Genomic DNA, 24,654 nt, shown 5'->3' with positions numbered 1-24,654 from the left:
GAGGTTCTTTAATTACTAAGCACATTGTTGATACAAACGCATCACATAATAAGGTTCTTGTGCAGTAAGATTCTCTTTATGATGAGCTCCCAATATCCTCTTCTCATAAGGAAATTTGTCATCCAAAACTTCCATGCTTAGAAGTTGTTCTTGTCTAGCTTCTCACTAACAATCTGAGATAAGGATAAGCTGTCAAACATATTGACCTACAATAACCTTCACACCTGCACAAAATTTGGTATTGTGTATATCACATAGAACTTATAATAACTTTTGTAATCCTAATGAATTTACAATTTATAGTAATCTATCTCTCAAAGATACATACACAATAACCAATGATTTAATAAATCTATTTATGTAACCACTTAATGTAAACCAATTACATAGACACACATCTACAATACATGTGCACATCCCAAAAAATACTATGTAGGCACTTTATGTTCACTAAATGCACACAACAAAGTGTGCAAAACATGTATAGAAACATTGCACAACCAGAAAAAGCACACTATAAGGTACTCTTCCTTCACCCAAGAGGATAATTCAATTTGAGACATCGACTTCCTTGTTGTTATGTCTATTGGCATTGCCCTAACTAGCAACTGTCTACAAAGTTTCGCTTCCAAATCACAAAGAAAGAGATGAATTACCCTTACATGTGTACCGCTTCCTTTGCTTGCCTCTTGAGCTCTCTTTGCAAACTGTTGCTCTGATACCATGTGCAAGATGCCAAGAAAAGGGTGAGCTTGAGCTTCTTACAAACTTCTTCTTCAAACACACACACACACACACATACACATACACACACACATGTGCACGTGCACGTGCACGTGCACAAGAGTAGACAAGCAAGAGAGAGAGAGAGAGAGAGAGAGAGAGAGAGAGAGAGAGATTGATGGCTGATTTTTTTTCTATTTGATTATTCTGTCAACGCACATAATACATAAAAGATAAGAGTACAATATATTTAAAAGTACTCAACTAAAATATAATAGGGTTCTATCGTGTAAATCCGTCTATATGAGCTGGCTCTATAACTATGTCATACTCTAGTAGTCTAAATGTGGTTGTTGTCACATAACCTGTCATCCATTGGCACATATCAACCATAATCTCCACCAACCAAGCCTGGCATAAGTGCAGAGCTATCACCCAGATGGGCTATCAATGTCAGAAGCATTAGTTGAGCTCGATATCTCAACACCCCACCCTTGAGAGAATTGATATGAAGTTCATGCCAATTCAAAGGATCTGGCAATTCAAAGATCTCTAAGCAAACACATATCTTGTCAACTTCCCACCACAGCACCCACTATCCCCACCAAGTGAAGTACCCATAGAGAAATAGATGCTCCACGTGATGCATAATTTTAACGGCCAATACATGATGTTATCCGGAACTTCTCCATCCCCTCGCTCACAGTTTCATAATTTTTTAATCGCTTCGGAGGATGGAAGTGGCCTACGCAAGGAGAGTGTTAATTTCGGTCCGTTCCACCGCTCCATTGTAATCATACATTTATAAAGAAATATAATTTTCCATCCAAGTAGTACCGTTGGCCGAAAAATTTCCCTTTTGAGTCTAGGACATGTAGAATGTTTGTAATACCCTAGCTAGTGTGAGAAAGGGCCACCAAGGCTAGCTCTTGGGTGGGTGGGCACTACACTATGTATATAAGGAAACTCCTTGGATGTGAATTTCACTTTTTTACCTATGTAATAGTGAAACTTGCAGCTCTATCTTATCTTCTATGTTGAGAATTTGTGTTGTGATTTCATGGCTAGCTTGCTTGCATGCATGCTTGAAGTGAGTGTGGATGTGTATATGCATGAGGTTGGAGTGCTTGCTTGCTTGAGATCTAGTGCTTGTGTGAAGCTAGGGATTGAGAGAAAGATAGAGAGTAAGAAAGAAGGGTCAGGAGGGAGCTATCTATAGCTATCCCATTGCTTGGACTTGGTAGGAGTCATCCAAGCATTGGCCATGTTGGAACTTAAGGATTGACAACAATTGAGGTTTCCTAGCCTCCCATAAACACATGCTTTCTAGGCCTTAGCCAAGCAATACTTTCTGTATTATGACATTGTGGCTAAAACCACTCTCCAGATGCCAAAAACAAGCCAACAAGATGGTAACATGTGGAATGGTAAATGAAACATCATACACATCAATAGAGAGAACAGAAGAACCAGAACAAGACAAAGAAAGACAATAGCAGACAGACCAACTAAAAAATAAGCAATACAAAATCCAAACTTTTACTAGAAGTGGCAAACTATTCACCCAAACCAAATCTCTACATACCACTGCATCCTAGTGCCCAAAAAAAGCAAGGAAACCAAAGCATTTCCAGTATTCGAATATAGTAGGATCACCAAAAGTATCAATGGATTAGCTGACACTGGGATAATTATCTAGAATAACAATACTTAATAGCATTGATCAAAGAAACATAACAGAGACAATGCTCAAGATGAAAAAGAGACTTGTATTGATTCATCTACTATTTGCAAGGCTCTTACATGTGGACTATATACACATACAAAATATAACTGCCGTCGCAATTGCTAGGTTGAGCTTAGCGAGCATCGTACTTTATTGATGCTTACAAAAGAAAGATATTACTAAGGCTAATATTACTAAGGGTGGTTCCATCCGCTAATAACTTACTCCCATGTGACCTCGTGTGAGAAATGACTACTTATGTAGTATATAAGTCAATTTCTCCATTGTGTAACCATACTTCCCATTTGTGCAATAGATTGAGTGTTCCCAATACTCTCATTCCCCCTTGCAATCCACTTGTGTGTGTGTGGGCTTGCTAATGCGTAGGGTTTGGGAAGGCAATGTCCTCTCTTAGCTCCCAAGACTTCTTTGTCTTGTTCTCTACTCTTTCCTTGTGGGACTATGCATTGCAACCAAGTAGATTGGAGCTTAGGGTCACCACACAAGCATTGGCTTCATCAGTTTGCAACACCTACAATACAAGCAACCACTACAGTGTGACAGCAAGGGCGAAAACCATTTGACGCATGTGCTTCTCACACGAGGAGGTGAAGCTATGGAGTTTGACTCTAGCTTGGTTTTGAGGTAAGCCCCCTAACGACCCTTGCATCATTGAGACTAAACATGAATTGGTGCCGGTTTCAGGGAGCACCTTTTTGCTTTACAAATCTTTCAATTGTTTCTAGAGTCTCGTCTGAATTTGAGGTATTTGGATGGTATGGGAGTACTCGAGGATGTTAAATTCTTGGCATTATAAAGACTTTTTCTTTTTAATACATTTTACACATTCCATTTTTAAAAAAGACGTCGTGAAAGAAAAAGGTGCAACTTTGTGACCCCAAGAGGATAGAATGCTCGTGGTTCTTGGTAGAGGTGCCGACTTTGAGTCACACCAGGCATTCATGATGTTTTCTGTGCATTTAATGCCTTGCACCACCACATGCTATGGTTGATGATGTTCACATGTCCCAGGTACACATACAAAGATTAGACATAAATTGACATTTGATTTTGTGCCCTGAATTAAAGTACTACAATACAGTAAGTTGTTGGTTTTGTCATCTCAGCCCCATTACTCTTGAAATGGTTAAGAGTCGCTCAGTTGTAGCAGCTAGTAGGAGTCCTGCCTGCAGTTTAAATGTTACAAGTTAGATGATGTGTCCAATGAAATGATCATTTTGACCAAGTCATGACAAGTGTCGCCAATTGCCGTCTTGCAGGATAAAGTCCAATCTTACCCCATCTGAATACAGTGGCATGCAATGAGTGTTCTAAGATAGAGGGAAGTCCACTCTTCTAATGATATTCAAAGCCGCAGTGTGAACATTGCAACAACATTTGGAGTGAAATAAAGAGAAGTCTAGGCAGTTGCACTACCATCACCAATATTCTGTGAATGCAGTTTGCTTCTTTGACCTGAATTTTGTGCTGCTCCACTTTTGATATAAGTGATGTAGCAAAATGGCAGTCACCACAAACCTGCATGTTCTTCCTAACACATATAGATGAGGTGTATAGTGGTGTCCCTTGAGGTGTATTGATGAGCATATGCCATGGCCAACTTCTAACTATGGCTGCATAGCGCATCTTCTTTTGCATCATCTGAAATGTCTTGTGACACCCAATGCAAACCTGGGGAATACCCTTCATGCAATTTTTTTTGACCAATGTCTTTTAGATTCCCATAGATATTTTGCCTTGGGGATGACTATCATCCCCGACAATAAACGAGTGTACATTTCCACTTGCATCAGTCCACCAACAACGTCCTGGCATCTTCCATGCTCCATTTTCCATTCTCATAGCTTCAACCTTCTCCGCTTCCTCTCGCATGTCATCAGCTGCATATATATTACTCATGCAGACATATGCTGCAGCATCCTTTTCATCCAATCGTACTGCATGTTCAAAGGCCAATCTTCCAAGCTTCACATTTCCCAATTTTCGACAAGCACCTAACAGAGCAGCCCAAAGCGGAAGACAATCAGAAGGTGGTACCTTCTCAATCACTCCTATTGCCTTGTCGAAGTGCCCTGCACGGCTGAAAAGATCAACCATGCAAGTGTGGTGCTCTAAAGTTGGGATGATGCTATGGACTGTGCTCATAGTCTCAAAGTACATTTGCCCCTCATCTACTAGACCTGTGTGACTGCATGCAGTAAGCAAAACAACAAACGTGACCAGATCTGGCTCTATACCTTCTTCTATCATTTTGTTGAATGAGTCAAAAACAGTTTCAACCTTTCCAAGCTGGGCATATCCTGCGACTAGCGCATTCCACGTAAATACAGCCCGAACTGGAAGCTCGTCAAATACTTCTTGTGCTTTTGCAAGTGCACCACATTTGGCATACATATCCACCAACGCAGTGCCAAGCACAATATCTTTTTCCAATAAGCCCTGCCTGACAACCTCAGCATGTACCTCTTTGCCTTTCTCAGCTGCTCCTATGCTGCCACAGGCTTTTAAGATGCAAATAAAGGTGACTGCATTTGGGGAGAGACCCTCCTCTCGCATCCGTCCAAAGCATTTCAGAGCCTCATCACCATGCCCATGTTCGGCATATCCTGCAACTAGCACATTCCAGGAGACTACATCCCGAACTGGAAGCTCATCAAATACTTTTTGCGCTTTTGCAAGTGCACCACATTTGGCATACATATCTACCAATGCAGTGCCAAGCACAACATCTTTTTCCAATAAGCCCTGCCTGACAACCTCAGCATGTACCTCTTTACCCTTCTCAGCTGCTCCTATGCTGCCGCAGGCTTTCAAGATGCAAATAAAGGTGACTGCATTTGGAGAGAGACCCTCCTCTCTCATCCGTCCAAAGCAGTTCAGAGCCTCATCACCATGCCCATGTTGGGCATATCCTGTGACTAGCGCATTCCAGGAGACGACATCCCGAACTGGAAGCTCGTCAAATACTTCTTGCGCTTTTGCAAGTGCACCACATTTGGCGTACATATCCACCAACGCAGTGCCAAGCACAATATCTTTTTCCAATAAGCCCTGCCTGACAATCTCAGCATGTACCTCTTTGCCCTTCTCAGATGCTCCTATGCTGCCGCAGGCTTTTAAGATGCAAATAAAGGTGACTGCATTTGGGGAGAGACCCTCCTCTCGCATCCGTCCAAGGCAGTTCAGAGCCTCATCACCATCCCCGTGTTGGGCATATCCTGCGATTAGGGCATTCCAGGAGACTACACCCCGAACTGGAAGCTCGTCAAATACTTCTTGGGCTTTTGCAAGTACACCACATTTGGCATACATATTGAGAAGGGCAGTGCCTACATAAATGTTCTTTTCAAGCAACCCCCTTTTGAGAATATCAGCATGTATTCTGCTGCCTTTGCAAAGGTCCTTTTGCTTGGCACAAGCCTTTAGTAAGGCTACAAGGGCATCCTCTTGAAACTCCTGGTGGTTGCTGTTGCTATCTCCTTGTCGTGCTTTGTGGTGGATTTCCTTGGCCTTCGTCATCCTCTTATCCTTCCGCAGTCCTCTTCTTCTGAGCTCCTCTTGGACCCAAGATGGATTGTACCAGCCATCTATCCACAGCGACTCCTTTGTCATTTTATGTTTAAAGTCTGGGAATTTTGGGTTTCTCTGTGATGCAAAACAATACTCAGGAAAGCCAATAGGTTTTCCGGTACTCTCATGTAATTGTAAAACAGTGCTTACCTTGCTGCTTCGATTGTCCCACCATTGGGAGGGATCCCTGAAGTACTCCTTCCATAAGGAGTCTATGTCTCTACATGCCATAGGGAGGGACCCAAGACGAAGTCCTTCTTTTCTGTGAGCTCTGCAGAGAAGTGGATCGCGATGAAAATGCAAATTTGTATTACTCTTACATATAATTGTTTTAAGAAAAGTTTACTTTTTTATATCATCACTAGGTTCAGGCTACCCCCGTTTGCCTGTGTGATAAGTGTGGGGACACTTGTACCCATTAAGAGCCTCAAAGAACTCCACACATGACGAAACCTACTCGCAACTCAACCTCCTAAGTATGCAACGTTACCTAATTAGACGATGGTTCCCTCGAACATGCTCACATGCTTGTAAGGTAAAGTGAAAAAAGCTGCAAAAAAAGGTTATATAGGCTTTGACCTTGAAGTTGGGTGAAAGAACATGTATTGCAAAAAAAGGTTATATAGGCTTTGACCTTGAAGTTGGGTGAAACAACATGTATTGGGATCAAAGGAGGCTAAAGCTCAGTAGCCTTCAGTGGCCAAGGGACCAAAGGACAAACAACCTGTTGATGCTAGAAAAAATGATGGACATAGACAAATTGCCAAAGAAAGAAGTTGGAAGCTACAAAAGATGCTAAAGCATCAACATCCAAAGTTGTCAGAAGGAAACAAGTGCACACAAACAAAAAACCCGCTATTATTGGCAAAAAGAAAGTCTGCTTTCATCGCATTGGCGAGGGCGATGACAAAGTGGCAATCATACACACCAATGATTCTTCACAATTGGTGTGGAGGCCCAAAGCCAACCAAGAAACAAAGGTGAACATAAAGCCACACAACCACAATCTAAATCCTTGAGCATACCCTGGTAGAAGACTCTAACAATGAGTCCATTAACACTGAGGATCTATGGCATCAAAAGATTAAAGATCTAGTAACATCTCCATATAAAGATAGTGTTGCCATACCCTATAAGATAGTAAGCCCTACTCCATTAACACTCATACTAACATATGAGTGTTGTCCCTCTTGAGGGGAGTGGTTATAGAGTGAGCACAAACTAGGGAGCAGGGGGGGCGGGGTCCTATAATCTATCTTTTCCATGAGAGCTGCAAATAGGGAGCACGTGCCAGTTTTTTTGTGGTACATTGCGAGCAAACGATAGAGAGAGAGAGAGAGAGAGAGAGAGAGAGAGGGGGGGGGGGGGGAGGGAGCTAATCCACTTGTGCTCGTAACAAAAGAATGCAATCATGACAGAAAGGAATACATGAGAAGAGAATTATGATATACTTAAATGTGAACTTGAATGAATTATGATATACTTAAATGTGAACTTGAATGAAGCTTTAGAGAAACAATCTTCTTTATAGGTTAACAAATTCTCATTTCTCTTTTTCTCAAAAAGTCCAAAAGCCAAATCAATCACCAAGGCATCCTAAAGACTATCCAAAATAGACCAAGAAAATGGGAAGTACAATCTTCTTTCCAAGCAATTGAACTCCTAAATAAGGTGGAAAAAAAAAAGAGTAACCAAGCTATGAAGTACTAACACAAAAGGCTCTCTATGTAGACAACAAATGTAAATATAATGCGGACATAATGGATCATAGGTGGAAAAAAGGAACCCAGTGCACTGCAACATTTTTTATGAGTTTACTAATATACTCGTCATGAATGAGATCAAGCTCAACGTCAAACTCATCCCCAAGTTCCATTTGTCTCACTTGATTAGAATGAAGCTCAAGGTCTCTCTTAGGAGCAGAAGAACGTACAAATGCAATTGAGAAGAGACATGTCATCTGCCCCAATCAACATACCAAACTTGTGAGGTCTATGATTTGTTCACAGTGAGAAAAGGGGAGACATCACATACATTAATTACCTTTGTTGCCATTTTTCCTTTCTTCCGTCCAATGGCAGGTGTGCACTAGACCACCTGCCGGTAGAAGAGCATGAATCCCTTATGTCCAGCACAAGACTCAACCTTATGTGCCTCTTCCATTGTGTACAAGCACACAAAGAATCCAGTATCAGACATGCAAAAGTTTCCTAAATTGAATGCTGCGGCATGCAAGTCCGCATGCAAGTCCACATGAGGTCCACATCAACCCGATTCCACTTGGGCATCTTTGTTTGAGAGCAGCCCTCCACCATGGTATTTGAAGGAAAATCAGCAAACACCATGTCCGCACAATAGTCTACCATCTTTCCCCTTACCTTTCAAATGATATTCAATCCTTCCAAAAAAATTTGCCATCATATCCGATGGCACTTCAAGGCTCTATATGTCACGAGCGAGGTCAATAGCATTCATACAATATGTCAGCATTGTGCCTGCACACAACAGTATACAATATGTCAGCATTGTGCCTGCACACAACAGTATACAATCAACCAACGAAGCAATCTATTTAGGAATCAAAGTCAAACAACCACCGATGCAGTCTCTAGGATCTTACCTAAAGGTACTAGGTCGGTCTTGAGTGCTCTATCTACTTTGTCTTCACCCACAACCAGCAGTGGAGCTGCTACTAACCCCCCTTTGTGTAGAATGGGCTCGCTTTGTTGCCTCCACCACCTCTTGAACTATATCTCTACCCAAGTTCATAGTTGGTGTGACAAATGTACTACTTGAGTGGCTAGTCTACGCATGCAAGGTGGAAGGCTGGTTCTCCAGAATAAAAGCCACATCATTAAAAGCCTCGCCACACCTTTAGAAACAAAAACTTGCTTGTGTGATGGGTTCACAACATACCTCAGCAGTGGTCTCATGGACTTGCCGAATCACCACTAAAGTCATTTGTCTCCTGTACAAGTCAATTTCTTCCTCAGGAGCCTCATTACAGTCAAGGTCTAGCCACTATGGGTAATGTTCCCTTTCTATGGCAGAAAGTGCCTGAAAGCATGACACTAATAATAAGCACACACACACAAACACTTAAATGTCCCAACTTTAAATAAGAAATGTCAAAATTTACTCGGCCCAATCGCAGATCTTCGTACATGTAAGTTGGAGTATCAGCTGATGTCCAAACCGTTGCCAGGGGAGGCATTGACTCAAGACCACTAGAGCCAAGCTCCTTTTGTAGCCACCACCATTGATACACCACATGGTGTGTAGCAGACTTCAAGGTAGGTTGCTCATCAATAGGCAGATTGTGGCGGAACCCTCCCTGGTGTGTCTTGAATGCCTTCTTGAAGAGCTTTCTCCTACATGTCACTACATATTCCTTAAACTCCTTTTTAGAGGGGAGGCGGACTTGGTCAATCGTTTTGATTTCAACTAGCAAAGCCTGACCGAATTCTACAATTTGCAGCCAGAAAAAAAACACATGGAGCCAATCTTTCATCTTCCTCTTGTCAGTTGGGAGATACTCTAAGGCGCGAACATTGGACTGCTCATTGCTTAGCATCCCAACCAAATATGATTTTGCAGCATCCTTCACACATTCCATGCCAATAAGGTATAGCTTCTCCTTTGTGGCTATGTGCTTGGCTGGTTCATGCCATGGTACGGAGAGCAAAGCTTGCCAGTAAGCCTCTCCATTGCGTGGGTCAGCCAAGCACATCATTTTGTGTGCCTTGTTTTGGTACAAAACCTCCACTTGTTCTATAACCTTTCAATTACTAGCATCATCCATGTCCTTTGCTTTCTCCTCAATGTGTTGCTCCATCTCATCTATGAAAACAAGCTGCATCAAGATTTGAATTGGGATTTTGTACCACCCCTTTTTCCCACGCATATCAACATTGCGAGTGAGTTCCTCCTTAATAAATGCACGGTCCTCGTCATCAACCTCTGCCAACAAAGTGCTTAAGTCTAACTCATCAAGCTGCCTCAATTGAAACACCCTGTCTCCAAATGTGCTCGGTACATAGCCAAACTCATTGACCCTGAATATTCATATGGAATAGTCAGCGTGTATAAAGTAATGAATCTTGAAAAAGAAATTACAAATATCATGGGCACATATTCTTACTTGTTCAGTCTTGTCAGACAAAATAGCAACTCCCCGACATCACCTTTGTTGAAACTCACAAAATCACATTTCACAGAGCAATGCCAAGATATGTCTGTAGGATGATCTTCAACATGTACCAAAATAGTGAAGACCAAGCATTGTTACAAAATAATTCCAAAACTTTGAAATTATAGCACTGAATAATACCTTGATTGATGCACTCCATGAAGGCCTTCCATCTATTGTTGCCATCCAAGATATGCACCACCTTTCCACTCAAGAATGGGTCCCATTCATTGTCAATACATAGGAGTGCCTCAAACTGGTCATTCCACTGCCCTCCAAGCATCCAGCCAAGACTGAATATGAGCTGATGTGACAGGTGATTCCCCTTCTAGGTCGATCATAGACACAATAAAGGATCCTCTAATAGGCATGTAGCCACCCATCTTCTTGAATGACCGAGAAATTGTTCGGTTGAGCTTTCTTACTGCCTCTGTTGGGCACCATCCTGCAGAGCGGTATCAATGGGGGATCGATGGTGAAATCAACTTTGATCCTTGAAAGGAATCCTTGTGGGCTTCTAGTTCTCATAATCTTACTCAAAAATCTCTATTTTTTTGACCTATTTGGAGGTGTCCTTTGTGCTTGTGCCCTCTCTTTGGCTACTTTGTGTCTCATCTACGCCTTCCCTTTCAAGACCCTCATCCCTTTGCATAGCATCCTCCAACTCCTTCCCTTCATTCTCCTCCTCATGAGTGGTCCCATGGCCGCTATCATCCTCATAAAGGCTAATGTCAATGTCTCCCTCCACTGGTTTCCCCAGAGGTCCCATTCCATGGGCTGCAACATAGGTAGTCTCAGCATGATCGGCCCCTTCTTCATCTCTTTCTAAAATCACATTTCGAGGCTCTTCAAAAAGACCCCTCCAAGCTGGAGCTGAGGTTACGGGTCTCTCACTTTTGGTTCCATGATTGTCGACCTACACAACATATTTACGTTTTTTACATCTTGGAAGAAGTTGAGATTCTCCATTTCACACACACTTGAAGACTGGGAGCAGAGAGTTAAGGAGTGGATATCTAGAGGATTTTTTGTCAATATTGCTTCCAGATGCAAGGCTCAAGATAATAACGCTGTGCATTCATTCATAAATGGATAAAATAAACACAAAAGAATATTCCCTCATTGACACGCGAGGCCAGCAGCCGCCACCAACTACCAAAATTTTTAGAAAAAGAACATCCCTTAGTGGCACTCACCAAATTCAATCCTATTGAACAACGGATCAACTACATATCTTCCATCATTTAATATCGGGCACCTCCCCAAATGAATGAAGTCAGATGGCCACCACAAGTGGCACTCACCAAATTCAATCCTATTGAACAACGGATCAACTACATATCTTCCATCATTTTTCAAAATAACAAATCTCATAGAGTGCAAGGGGATTTCAATCAGCTACATTGTGTGCATCTAAATGTAAGTATCAAGCTCAAAAATTGTCTTCTTTACTGTGCATGCTAGAAGTTCATTTTTTAATTCCTATTTTTGGTGGGTTTTTGACCAATCCAGATATCTTGATTTTCTAGTGGGTTTTTTCTGCTAGATTTTATGGTCAAGGAAAAGCCCATATTGCCGACTCACAACCCAATCTAGATCACCTCACAGGCCAACTATAGGTCGACATCTTTCTTTCGTGCTCAGCATGAAAGAAAGATGTCGACCTTTTTTTCTGCTCACAGGCCGATTATAGGTTGACATCTTTCTTTCATGCTGAGAGTGAAAGAAAGACGCTGACCTTTATTTCTCCTCACTAGCCAACTATAGGTTTGCATCTTTCTTTCACACTCAGCGTGAAAGAAAGATGTTGATCTTTATTTCTCCAAGGAGGCCGACTTTGGAGACGCCAAAGGCTGCCACTAGCAATTTGGGGATGTCAGAGGCTGCACCAGTGATTTGGGGACGTCAGAGACTGCCACCAGTGATTTGGGGTAGACATCTTTCGCTTAGCGTGAAAGAAAATTGCCTCCCGAATGAGCCCCTCCCAATAATTTTCAGAGGCCTGTCCGTTAATATTTACATTTTTTAGAGGTGTATGGTTCCTACACAACAAGACCTTACTGTATGATTAAAAATGCAAACTATTCACCGAGTTCTTTGGAGCCAAAAATTTTCGTTAGCAAACTATCCACGGAATTTGAGAGATGTACCTTTCATTTGCGTGGAGTCACTTGCCTGTGGAATGGAGACTACTTCGCTTTCTATGGGGGACTTCATGGATAAGCTCATGTTCAGGAATCCCTAATTCAGCAGAGGTCGCCCTAAAAGGAAAAAGTTGCGTTCAAAAATCAGGAACCAGGACAATACACCTAATATAGCAATTGAGGCGGTAAAAAAGTAGACGTGGAAAATTCCTAAATAGGAAAAATGGAATAATAAGTTAGTGCTTAAAATATAAGTCGACTCTTGATTTTCAGTGGGGATGCAATGTGATAATCACGATGCACAAAAGAATTTGTCCAAATTGTTGGGAACTATAACTAAACTATCTTATTTTCAACCTTGAAAATTAATAGCCATATATAACGATAACTGAGATTTCCAAATCTTAGTAGAGATATTTACATAACTAAATTTGCAAATCTTTGATCATAGGACCTTATTTCCAAATCACGTAAGAATACTCAAAAACTGAGAAACATAAGCCCCTTTGTATTGCTTGGATAACATAGCAGAAAAGAAGTTACACAATCCTAATCACTATTATCATCATCAGAGTCATCCATATCTTCATCTTCCTCAGCATCTGCCTTAGCAGCATCGTTGTCTGATAGTGATGTGGAGTCATTGGGAGTGCGGGGGTGGTTGGGATCATCACCAGAGGTGAGGTCATCATCAGCCATGGGCGGCTGTTCTTCCTCCTCCTCCTCTTCATCTTCAGACTCATTCTCCTCTTGTGCAGACTTTGAGAAGCCCGGTGTTGCTTCTCTCTTTTTGACCTCCTCCTCTGATCATCATCGGAGTTGAGGTCTGATGATGATGAAGAAGAAGAAGATGACATGAATAAGAGCCAAAATGCATAAAAGAAAAGAGAAATGATAACGTTTAAGACAATAGGTGCTTTATGTAGAAATGAGTCCACATTCTTCTTGTGAAAATTTTAGGATAGACAAATGTAAGAATATTAAAGACTTTTTTAATGGGTTGATTTTTAAATATTCATCTAGATTTTAATAAAATTAATGAGTCCTTGAAAATGGGTGGGAAGATAAGTTGTCCTTTTCTAGATTTGAAGAGGAGGATGAGTGATGATTCCTTGAACATTGACTTTGTGCATATTATACATTTTTTCTTTTTATTCCCAATGAGAATGAGTGATATAGATTAAAAAATTAAATTTGACATTTACTTTTAGCTTTCATTAAGAATAGGTTACATTGCACCAAGAGTTGTTAGCTCTTATGTTAGTTTAATTTATTCTATATTAATTTCTATTGACACAATCCTAAATGTTCAAGCATATTAATTTTAAACCAACTTTTCTACATAGGGATGTGACTAATGCAACCATTTTTTTGGGTGAGACTGGAGGTGCTTCCTTGGAGGTTCCTTTCCTAGGGGGGCGAACAGGAGAAGTCATTGCAACCTATCTTAGGTGTCTGATCAAACATCACTATGGAAGCTCTTTTCAAAACACAAAATGGTTTTGAGATATTGGGTCCCATAGTTCCCACAACCACAGTGGCCGAAATCGAGGGGAACAAGTACTTTGTTCTTGAACAAAGTCTATCCAACTTCTACCTAGCACGTGGTGACGAGGTTTTTACAGGGTCAACATCAAAGGCTTCGGGGAGTTTAGCATCACCCATGTATGTTTTTTAAATTATGTTATTATTGCAAGTCTGTGCTATTGCTAACTTGTGGTCCTATGCTATGGATTGGGTGGGTACTAGTGTAGTAGAAGATGAAGAGATGCAAACCACTTGCAAGTTCTTAAACCAAGATGTCATTGATATTGATATGGATCCATCATTTCTAGAACCGATGTCTACATTCCAAATCATAACGGTCCTTCCACCCAATGACGTGCTACACACTTTCATGAGAGACTGTGAATACAAAGGGAAGCTAGAGTTCCTACCCAAAGAATATAATGGAAATTGTATTTTTGAGCTTTACGAATGGAATAAAGTATATGGAGATGGAGCAAAAATATGAAGGAATTGTTTGGACAAAGCCTCAAACATAGGCTAGGTCAAATAAGTCCTTTGTATTGAGAAAGTCAGTTTGTGGTGGCACTTTTCAGTGCATGAAAGAGACATGTGTGTTCTTGCTACGATCCTCTAGGCTGAATAAGCTTTACTGGAAAGGACAATTGATAAAGGCACCACCTCAAGGATCTCTAGCAATGGGTAGTTATGGGGAGATAAAATGTTTTTTTTGCAAGCATGTACCTATATGTTAAATTTGCAGCAATGTGATGAGCTATGGTAGATCAAATGCTAGAATCAACATCAGTTAATAAAGAGATTAGATCATAATTAAGACATGGTTAGTGAGCAATTAATTGATAGCTTAATGTAGACATGGATAATCAAAAACTAGCAAATTCTCATTAGGCTAATGCCTCAATTTATAGAGTTTACATCCAAGTATCTAATCCCACTGATCTCTCCTTGATTCACTCCACCTCTTTTGCTTGATTCTCTCCACCTCTTCCTAGAATATCTCCACATATCCTAAATCTTCTCATGCTACCCTTTATTCTCTCCCAGTAGATACTTCTCACTTTTTCACAGCTTCTCTCTCATTTACAGACTCTCTTTTACAGCCTCTTGCTAAGGGTTGTTCCCGTACACACCCTATTCACTTGTATATTTCAACAGCTCCCTTCAAGTGAATACTCCTAGCACACTTGGACCCTATATTAAGTTTTCCTCTTACTTGGTAGTCCGCGACCAGTGCCTCAAGTCCCTAAACTCATAGTCCTTGACACTCTCTCTCTCTCTCTGTCCAAGGCTTACTACAAGTGCCCATGACCTTGACTAAAGTGCTCACACATACATCTACCACATGGCCTACATTATCGGTGGTGGCTCAGAGGTGGTTTTACTCTGTTGGGGCATGTTACATTGGGTTGTGGGGTTTCTCTCTCTCTCTCTCTCTCTCTCTCTCTCTCTCTCTCTCTCTCTCTCTCAGAAAAGATGATCTGACTCCACTTCCTTATTGGGAGCCTCCATGAAGTTTGCCGATGTCTTCCTTCTCCACTGGGTTCGTTGTTAGCAGTCTCTTGCCATGTGTCCTGGCTTTCCACAGTTGTGGCAAGTGAAGGTCCTTCCTCCTACTCTGTCTCTTCCTCGTCCTCATCCTCGAGAGAATCCTCCTCGGGTGAAGAATGCTTTTTCCTCTCCAGTTGTTGACCTTGGTCTCTTGCTCTAGTAGAGCTCCTTCTATCTCGTGCAGCTTCAATTCGCGTACATTCTTTAATGTTGCTACAATGTTTTCATATTCACCTTTGTCCACACTCTTCAGAAGCACTACTAGTGTCTCATCATCTGACCATCTGACTAACTAGCCCCCCCACAGATTTTTCCTCATGAGCAAATACATGGTTTTTGTTTGCCATGTATAAAACTGCTCCCCATTAAATTTGGCTATCTCTTGTGACGTGCTCATGATGATGTGAAGGGGGTCTTACCTCTTGATCCAATTTCAAGATTCAAGGGTAGTGTCTACCCTTTTACAACTCAATCTGGTGTTTAGGTGATGACCATCTGATACTTAGAGATGCCACATACATTGTACATGGTTTTGTCTCATAGGCCAGTTCTCTTTGGCCTGAGAGAGACGTTAATACTGAATGGTTGGAGTATCAACCATCTCTGAATTGCAATCTGAAGTTATAGGGATCTGTATCAGATACCCAATGGTTAATTTGAACCCTCAATTATACCAAAATACAGTGATTAGTATTGATTAATCACTGATTAGCAAAATAATGAGCTCATAAATTTGATGGATTCTAAGCTATGCTCTGATACCATGTTAAATTTACAGCAATGTGATGATCTATGGTGGATCAAATGCTAGAATCAACACCATTAGCAAAGAGATTAGATGATAATTAAGATGTGATTAGTGAGTAATTAATTGATAGCTTAATGTAGGCATGGATAATAAAAAACCAGCAAATTCTCATTAGGCCAATGCCTCAATTTATAGAGTTTACATCCAAGCATCTAATCCCACTGATCTCTCCTTGATTCACTCCACCTCTTTTGCTTGATTCACTCCACCTCTTTTGCTTGATTTTCTCCATCTCTTCCCAAAATATAACAGGACTGCCAAAATTTAAAGTGGAAGGTATGCAGAAAATATGTGAAGCATGCCAATTTGGGAAGCAAACAAAGCATGTGTTTCCACATAACAGATATGTGAGCAGAAATGCACTAGATGTTGTGCATTCAGATGTACGGGACCATATCTATGGGAGGCTGCAGGTATTATGTGACTTTCATTGATGACCACACAAGGAACGTGTGGGTATATTTCATGAAGGAGAAGAGTGAGGTGTTCACTCACTTTCAGAATTTCAGAGTTTTGGTTGAAAAGCAAACAGGGAAATATGTAAAGTGCCTAAGGTCAGATGGAGGGGGAGAGTACTTCTCCAATGAGTTCTCTGAATTTTTGAAGAAGAATGGTATTCGGAGACAGTTTACATGTAGATACACTCCGCAGCAAAATGGAGTTGCTGTGAGCGAAAAAACAGGCACATTGCTGAGATTGCACAAGCATTGATGGAAGAGAAAAATATGCCGCATAGCTATTGGGATGAGGATGTTTCTACAGCAGTATACATCATGAACAGGACTCCAAGTGCAGCCATACATGATGTAACTCCAGAGGAGAGGTTTACTGGCAGAAAACCAAATTTGTCTCATCTGAAAGTCTTTGGGTGCATTGCATATGTGCATGTGCAGATGAGCTGAGAACTAAGCTGGATCCAAAAGCTGAAAAATGTGTGTTTATTGGATATTCCCTTGAGCAAAAGGGATACAGGTGTTATAACCCTGCTACACGTGAGTTGAGGGTAAGCAGGGATGTTGTTTTTGATGAGATGAGCAGCTGGTATGCTGCTGAAAAAGAAGCTGTTGGGGTTGATGTGAGTGGAAGTGTGGTTGCACAGAATGCAGGTCAGCAATCACAGTCTTTGAGTGGACCAGGAGAGTCCTCATCTAGTGGGTCTGTTGATAGACCATGGAGTGGCAGGCTGCGTCATAATAGTAGTCCTGCAAATGTGATTAGTACATCACGTAAAGGGAAAGAGAAAGTGGTTGAGCCCCTTGGTATGCCTGACATTTCTGCAGGGCATTCTCATGTTGATGGAGAGTCTAGTGGCTCAGATATGAGCCTTGATGAGGAGCTTGGGATCCCTATGAGAACACCTGGTGTAAAGAAGGCTATGGAAGCCATGAATGAAAAGCTGCGAAGATCTAGGAGAGTGAAAAATCTTGTGCAGAGATTTACTTATGATGGTTATGTGGCACATCACTATGCATATATGGCAAAAGTTGTGCAGGTTGTTGAGCCCACATGCACTGATGAGGCTGTTGGAAATGTGTGTTGGGAGAAAGCTATGGATGAGGAGATGAATGCACTATATGGAAATGAGACTTGGGATTTAGTGCAATTGCCTGAAGGCAAGAAAGCCATTAGATACAAGTGGGTGTACAAAGTAAAACATAACAGTGATGGAAGCATAAACAAGTACAAGGCTAGATTGGTAGCCAAAGGGTATGCGCAGACATATGGCATTGATTATGAGGAAACTTTCAGCCCAGTTGCCAAGATGGCAACAGTGAGAGTTGTGATAGCAGTGGCTGCGTCAAAGCAATGGTCTTTACATCAGATGGATGTAAAGAATGCAGCAGTTGGCTGCGTCAAAGCAATGGTCTTTACATCAGATGGATGTAAAGAATGCATTCTTGCATGGGGATTTGCAAGAAGAGGTGTATATGTTGCAGCCACCTGGTTATGAGGATGTGAGTCACCCCGAGCATGTTTGCAGGTTGAAGAAAGCCTTGTATGGCTTAAAGCAAGCACCAAGAGCATGGTCTGACAAGATTTCTGAATATCTTGTCACTATTGGCTTTCATGTAGCCAATGCAGATTTCTCGCTGTATGTGAGACATGGTGATAGAGGGGTTGTGCTTGTTGTCATCTATGTAGATGACTTGATCATTACGGGGGGGACCATGATGCAGAGATCTTTGATGTAAAGATCTTGCTTAGACAGAAGTTCGAGATGAAGGATCTGGGGGAGCTCAGATATTTCTTGGGCATTGAGGTGATTAGGTCACCACATGGTATTGGATTACTGCAGAGACAGTATGGCTTGGACATGTTGTCCAAGTATGGTATGACAGGCTGTAAGCCTATCTCAGTGCCATTGGATCAGAATGGCAAGTTGAGTGCAGATTCAGGAGATATTTTGGAGGACCCTACTATGTATAGGCACATAGTAGGAAGCTTGATATACATGACGATCACCAGACCAGATTTGAGCTATGCTGTTGGGTTGGTGAGTCAGTTTATGCAGGTTCCACGGAAACCGCATTTGGATGCAGTGAGACGCATAGTGAGGTATGTGAGGTCTACTTTGCATTGTGGACTATTCTATGAGACTGGGACAGAGATATGTGTACATGGGTACACAGATGCTGATTGGGCTGGTAGTATCTCAGATAGAAGATCTACCAGTGGATTCATGTTTTCTTTGGGGAGTGCTGCTGTGACTTGGAGCAGCAAGAAGCAGCCTACGGTTGCTTTATCCAGTACAGAGGCCGAGTACAGAGGAGATGCTATGGCAGCATGTGAGGTAGCTTGGTTGAGAAAGCTACTTGCAGATTTGGGTCTATCAGTGGATAGACAAGTTGTCATTTTCTATGACAACATTAGCAGTATACAGTTCAGGAACCCAGTATTTCATGCTCGTACGAAGCATATAGAGGTCCACTACCATTTCGTCAGAGAGAAGGTCTTGGCAGGAGACCTTGACCTACGGTTTATGTCAGCACAGAGGATCAGGTAGCTGACATCTTCACCAAAGCATTGGGTACAGAGAAGCTCCGCAGATTCAGGGCTTCGCTTGGTGTACATGAGATGGAGTTGAGCTCGAGGGGGAGTGTTGAGATATCGAGCTCGTCTAGTGAGGCGGTGGACACTGATGACCCGCCTGGGGGATAGGCCCCACACTTACACCACTGGCATGGTTGGTGAGATCTTGGGTGATATGCGGCCAGTGGGATGACAGGCTGTGTGATAGCCATTCTAGAGACTGGCATAGTTATAGCGCTAGCTCATTTAGTTGGGTTCATACTATAGAGAACCCGTGTATGTATTGGTTGAGTACCTTTCATATTATGTGTACTCTTATCTTTGTATATGGAGTGTTGAGTGTTGAGTGAAGAAGATATTCAGCCTCTCACCTTGTGTGTTCTCTATTAGGGTTTTGTGAGTGTGTGTGTGCTTGCAAGAGCTCAAGCTCTCTTCCCCCCTGCATCTTTTCACAAATGTTCTCTAGTGCATGAGTATTGATATGTCATCATGGAGTAGCTGCTACATTAACATAGCCAAAGAATAGTAAGCTATAAGCTTAGTAAATATATAATGGCTATTGAAGATTGTCTGGAAGGTGTTAATGCGTGAGGTGGCTTGATCCCTGATATGGCTTAAATCATGAAAGTGAAGGTTCTTAAGCCATGAGACTGTAATTTGTGAGAAACCTGAATTCGTGAGATTGCAGGTTTTTTGGCCTTGAAGGGATATTTCATGAAATGGCCTAAACCCGTGAAATTTAATCCCATGAAATGGTAATTCCGTGAAATTGCAGGCCGTGAATTGCAATTCTGTGAAGGGTAATTCCGTGAGATGGAATTTCGTGAAGTGTAATTCCATGAGATGGAATTCTGTGAAGGGTAATTCCATGAAATTGCAGGTTTTGACCCCGTGAAGTTGCAGGTTTTGACCTCGATGGTGTTTTATTTTAATTGATTTTATGGGTCAGCTAGGGCATGACTTGCAAGCAACAGGTTCTTATGCACTTATTTTTCACATCTAGAGGGGTGACAAGAGCATTGTTATTTTATCCTTGATATGCTCATAAGTCTCCATTGCAGAAGTGGGTATTGATTCTTGAATTTGTTGCTCAATTGTTGTCGAGGCAGTAGGTAAGACTGCTGGTTGTTTGCTTGAACACACAAGCTCTTGTGTAGGTGTGCTGAATGCACGAGAGTGGTTGAGTGATTTGCTTGTTGTTTCCTCCATTCTTGTCAAACTTTAGGTGAAGATTTTGGGGGTTGAAGTCGGTGGTGAGGCTTTCTTCACATTGTTCGATTTTGGCAACCATATGATGGGATTACCATCATAGTATCCTTCTTGTTGAAGAACATGCACAGGCACCCATCTTTGATGAACATTATAAATAGGTGGTGGATGTGCTTGGTGTTGAGGCTTCCTTCTTTGTGCAAGCTTAGGGGACTTTGTGATGCGCTTGGGAATCCAAGCTTTGTTAGTACTTTGGTAGTACCCTTGTGCTTGTAGTAATCTTTTTGGTACCCACACTTGCTGACTTGGTAGAGTTCTTTGAGGAACTCGCATAGGCTTTTGTGGACGGTGTTGTGGAGCACTTTTCTTTTTCCTTGGCCTCTGGGTGCTGTGTTGAGGAAGAGGCTTTGACTGTCGAGGCACCCAAATTTGATTGGCACCTTCATAGTAGCCTTGAGCTACAAGTAGTTGCTTCTCCACACCCACATCTTGATACTATTAAGATACCTTGATTTTTGCTTTCTTGGTGGAGTTTTTTTTTTGGTTGATGTGGAAGGTTTGGGACCCTCCTTCACATTATTTGGCACTGAGGCTACAGGTTTGAGACTCATGGGCATTGTTGACGATGATGAGGCTAGAGTCTCCTGTAGAGTGGTTGTCGATGATGAGGCTTTTGAGCATGTAGTTGTCTCCTTTAGTGAGGTTTGTCGATGAAGAGGCATAGGCTCCGAGGCTTTTCCTTTGAGTTCCTTGTTAGAGATAGATGGTTGAGCTATGGGAGCTTCTTCAGGAATAGCTGTTGATTGCGAGGTTTTGTCATTGAAATTCATTGGTGAGAGGATGGGGTTGAAGGAGTAGATGCTTTATCGGAGTCGGACGTTGATGCAGATGGGGTTGAAGGAGTAGATGCTTTATCGGAGTCGGACGTTGATGCAGATGTGGTAGGTCATTGTGTAGAGGGGCTTTTGTGGAAGAGGCTTGTAACCTTTTGCATTCAGCATCATAGAAATCTATTAAAGTTGGATCCTCTTTCTTGCAGTATGGTATTGTCAACTTTTTATCTTTGACCATCATGATGACTCTATCGCTAGTACCCCAAACATGGTATGTTTAAGTCTTGTGTAAAGGAAATTCTTTCAGGATATTCTGTGAGTGTTGGTTGACCTAACAAATCCCATAGCTTGAGAGGGTCATGAGATTGTGTTCTCATGTTGGATAAAGCTGTGGTGATTTTATTTGAAATTTTCAATCCAACCAGAGTCCTAGGGATCTTTTCAGTAAGATATATTGGAAGTTCCAGCTCCTCTATAGTCTTGCTCTACCATAAAAGCAATTGTACAATGTCTACAAGAGTGTTCAAGGTGACTGTTTGCATGGATTCATCTATTGAATACAACAATTCACCTATCCAAGTTCCACTACGGATGACATCATACTCAAGGGAATATAGGGTGACATGGAATGTAAATTCCATATCTCCACCGATTGTTTAAGTAGTGTAGCTAAAGAAACCTGGAACTTCAATGTTTTGTCCATTGGCTCCTCTTGCAAGACTATTATTTGTAGGGATGAGTTTAGGTTGTCCCAATGACACCCAAGTGTCTGTTGTCTCATGATGTTATGACTAGCTCGAGGGCTAATCAATGCACATTTGCGCTTAACATCATTGCTTGTAGGAAAATCCAACCATACTATGATAGAATCTTACAAAGGAACCATGGATGTTTCAATTTTTGTTTCAGCTTCAGATCCTGTCTCTGCTTCATATTCCCATTCACTTTCATCCTCATTTTGGCTCTCATCTTTTTCAAGAGTACCGAATGTGTACACTGGCACACTTGGCCCTCTGACAATTCTAAATGAGGTCTGTTTGAAAGCTTGCGAATCCTCACAGTCCTATTCTATTGGAGTTCTTTATATCTTGGTATAACTCATGTTGAGCCCTTAAAGGTGCAAGTGTTGATGTTATGTTGGCTTCACCATGAGAGAAGAGTATTCCTCCAAATGTTGAGCCCTTAAAGGTGCAAGTGTTGATGTTATGTTTCACCATGAGAGAAGAGTATTCCTCCAAATGAGGTTTTGAGAGATTGATTTAATTTTGTAAGGGAATTATCAAATTCCTCACGTGCTTTCTCAAGCGTATAATTCGTGCAATCTGTCTCAAATGACTCTTCTGTAGAAAGTATGTCTTCCTCTTTGAAAGGGGAAGCGGTACTCCTATGGGCTTTGTATTTTGGTTGCTTTTTTAGGATTGGCATTATGAGGCTCAATCACAACAACTGATGATCCTGTAAGACATTCAACTAAGCTAAGCATGCTCTCCTGAGCTTGCTTTTTGCGTTTCGCATATGCCATGTGATCATTATTATCAATTTGGGGTGGTTGGGTGGGTTCTAGTTTCTTGATTGGTTTGTGAAGGGCACTGAGACGAATAAGAACTTGTCCTCACTAAGAGACATACTAGAACTTGTTTCATTTTTTGACTTCCTTTGGATTGTCAGTTTTTCATTATTTTTTCCCATGCACAGAGATCAAATTTTATTTTGGGCTTTCGTATCTTGTGTCACACATACGGGTTTTGTGGTTTGTGTGGTGGCCTTTGAGGTGGACGTTTCTGCATCATGTATAGTTTTTGGCCCTTTTGGGTTTATGTCCCCTTTTGGGTTTGTGCCCTCCATAGGCTCCTTTTCCCTATCTTTTAATTCAACCTTGGTTTCGATAGTTTACTGTCCCTTGTTTTTCTTGGGTTTAGAAGGTTTTGCTTTTTCTTTTGGGTTCTACTTTAAAGCATGTTCTTCTACCCATGTTGAGGTATTATCTCTTGCATTCTTTTTTACCGTCTCTCGTGTCTTGGCTTGTAAGCGTGTAAGCACATTCAAGGGTACCGTGGACAATTGCCCATTTTGTATACTTAAGATGTTAATTATACATATATATATGTGTATACACACACACACACACACACACATACACACATATATATGTATATATACATACACACACACACACACATATATATATGTGTATATATATACATATATATATATATGTGTGTGTGTATATATACATATATATATGTGTGTGTGTGTGTGTGTGTGTGTGTATATATATATATATATACGTACGTATAATTATATGCATTTGTATATATACACATATATGTATATAGATGCATATATGAATATATGTAGATATACATATTTATGTATATATGTATGTATATATTTGTGTGTGTGTGTGTGTGTGTGTGTGTGTGTGTGTGTGTGTGTACGTATATATGTGTAACAAAGCTTAAAAGAGCTGAAGTCAAGTTGGGTCCAATGCCAAGGGTTTAAGTGTGTGTGAATGGAGCAAGGGCTAGGTAGAATGGTGGGCATGCCCATTGACACTTTTAAGTGTAGTGTGGAAAGGGCGGCCATGCATATACGTAAAAATAAGGCTAATTGGTCACTAATCAATATACTAATCATAATTACAGTTCTCTCTAAGCTTGGCTATGGTGGCTTCTCCCACTTGAGAAGAAGAGTGTTGCCTCCTCTATTGATTGCAACTGTGCAAATTCATGAGTGTTGCCTCCTCTATTGATTGCAACTGTGCAAATTCATGAGTGTTCGACTTTCTTTCCCTGGTATCAACGAACGGTTCTTGATCCATGTTTGATCTATTTTACACATAAAAATTGAATTTTTTAATTTTTAGATTTCTCCTTAATTTCTGAGAATTTTCTTGAACCATTTGCTAGCTGTAGCTCTCCACAATCATTTGAAAGCTTAGTAGAGGCTTCTCTTGAGCTTATTTGAGCCTAATTCTGACTTAGATTACTCAAAATAAGCCTAAAAATGAATTCTCTGTTTTTTCCAAATTTTTGAAAATTGATTCTCTTCAGTTTATTTGAGCCTAATTTTGACTTAGATTACTCAAAATAAGCCTAAAAACGAATTCTCTATTTTTCCCCAAATTGTTGAAAATTGCTTCAATGTTTTTGGCCATTTTCACTTACCCTAGCCTCTCCCAAGATTCACTAAGTCTACTTAGGCTTATGAGGGGCTAATTCAAGCTTTTTGGACTCTCATCTTGGCACAAGATCTAACCTAATGTGAGGAGGCAAAATCAAGAAATGGATATAGGCACATTTTCAAAGTCAATAGGTGCATAATGA

At 41.1% G+C, this 24,654-nt stretch overlaps 1 protein-coding gene across 2 annotated transcripts; it reads right to left on the bottom strand.

The window, feature by feature from the left end:
- Positions 1 to 3,369: 3,369 nt before the first annotated feature.
- On the bottom strand, positions 3,370 to 6,577 carry LOC147617153 (pentatricopeptide repeat-containing protein At2g13600-like). Of its 2 annotated transcripts, none has more exons than XM_086776752.1 (2): positions 6,191 to 6,577; positions 3,370 to 6,115 (listed from the first exon to the last, which is right to left on the bottom strand). In XM_086776752.1, the coding sequence occupies exons 1-2, from the start codon at positions 6,269 to 6,271 to the stop codon at positions 4,184 to 4,186; spliced, it is 2,013 nt and encodes a 670-aa protein (XP_086632878.1). In that variant the 5' UTR covers positions 6,272 to 6,577; the 3' UTR covers positions 3,370 to 4,183. The 2 variants fall into 2 exon arrangements, with proteins under 2 accessions (XP_086632878.1, XP_086632879.1); XM_086776753.1 differs by having other exon boundaries at positions 3,370 to 6,057; positions 6,191 to 6,334.
- Between the last annotated feature and the right edge of the window lie 18,077 nt (positions 6,578 to 24,654).

This window comes from Cibotium barometz, chromosome 37 (assembly GCF_041138505.1).
Source record: "Cibotium barometz isolate CiBa-2024 chromosome 37, ASM4113850v1, whole genome shotgun sequence".
NCBI classification, from domain to species: Eukaryota; Viridiplantae; Streptophyta; class Polypodiopsida; order Cyatheales; family Cibotiaceae; genus Cibotium; species Cibotium barometz.
This window is presented reverse-complemented; position numbering and strand designations above follow the sequence as displayed.

Coding starts and splice junctions, on each gene's coding strand:
- LOC147617153 (XM_086776752.1), bottom strand. CDS start 6,271: ATGGCATGTAGAGACATAGACTCCTTATGGAAGGAGTACTTCAGGGAT. Junction 6,116..6,190: donor GGGACAATCGAAGCAGCAAG/GTAAGCACTGTT, acceptor TTTGCATCACAG/AGAAACCCAAAATTCCCAGA.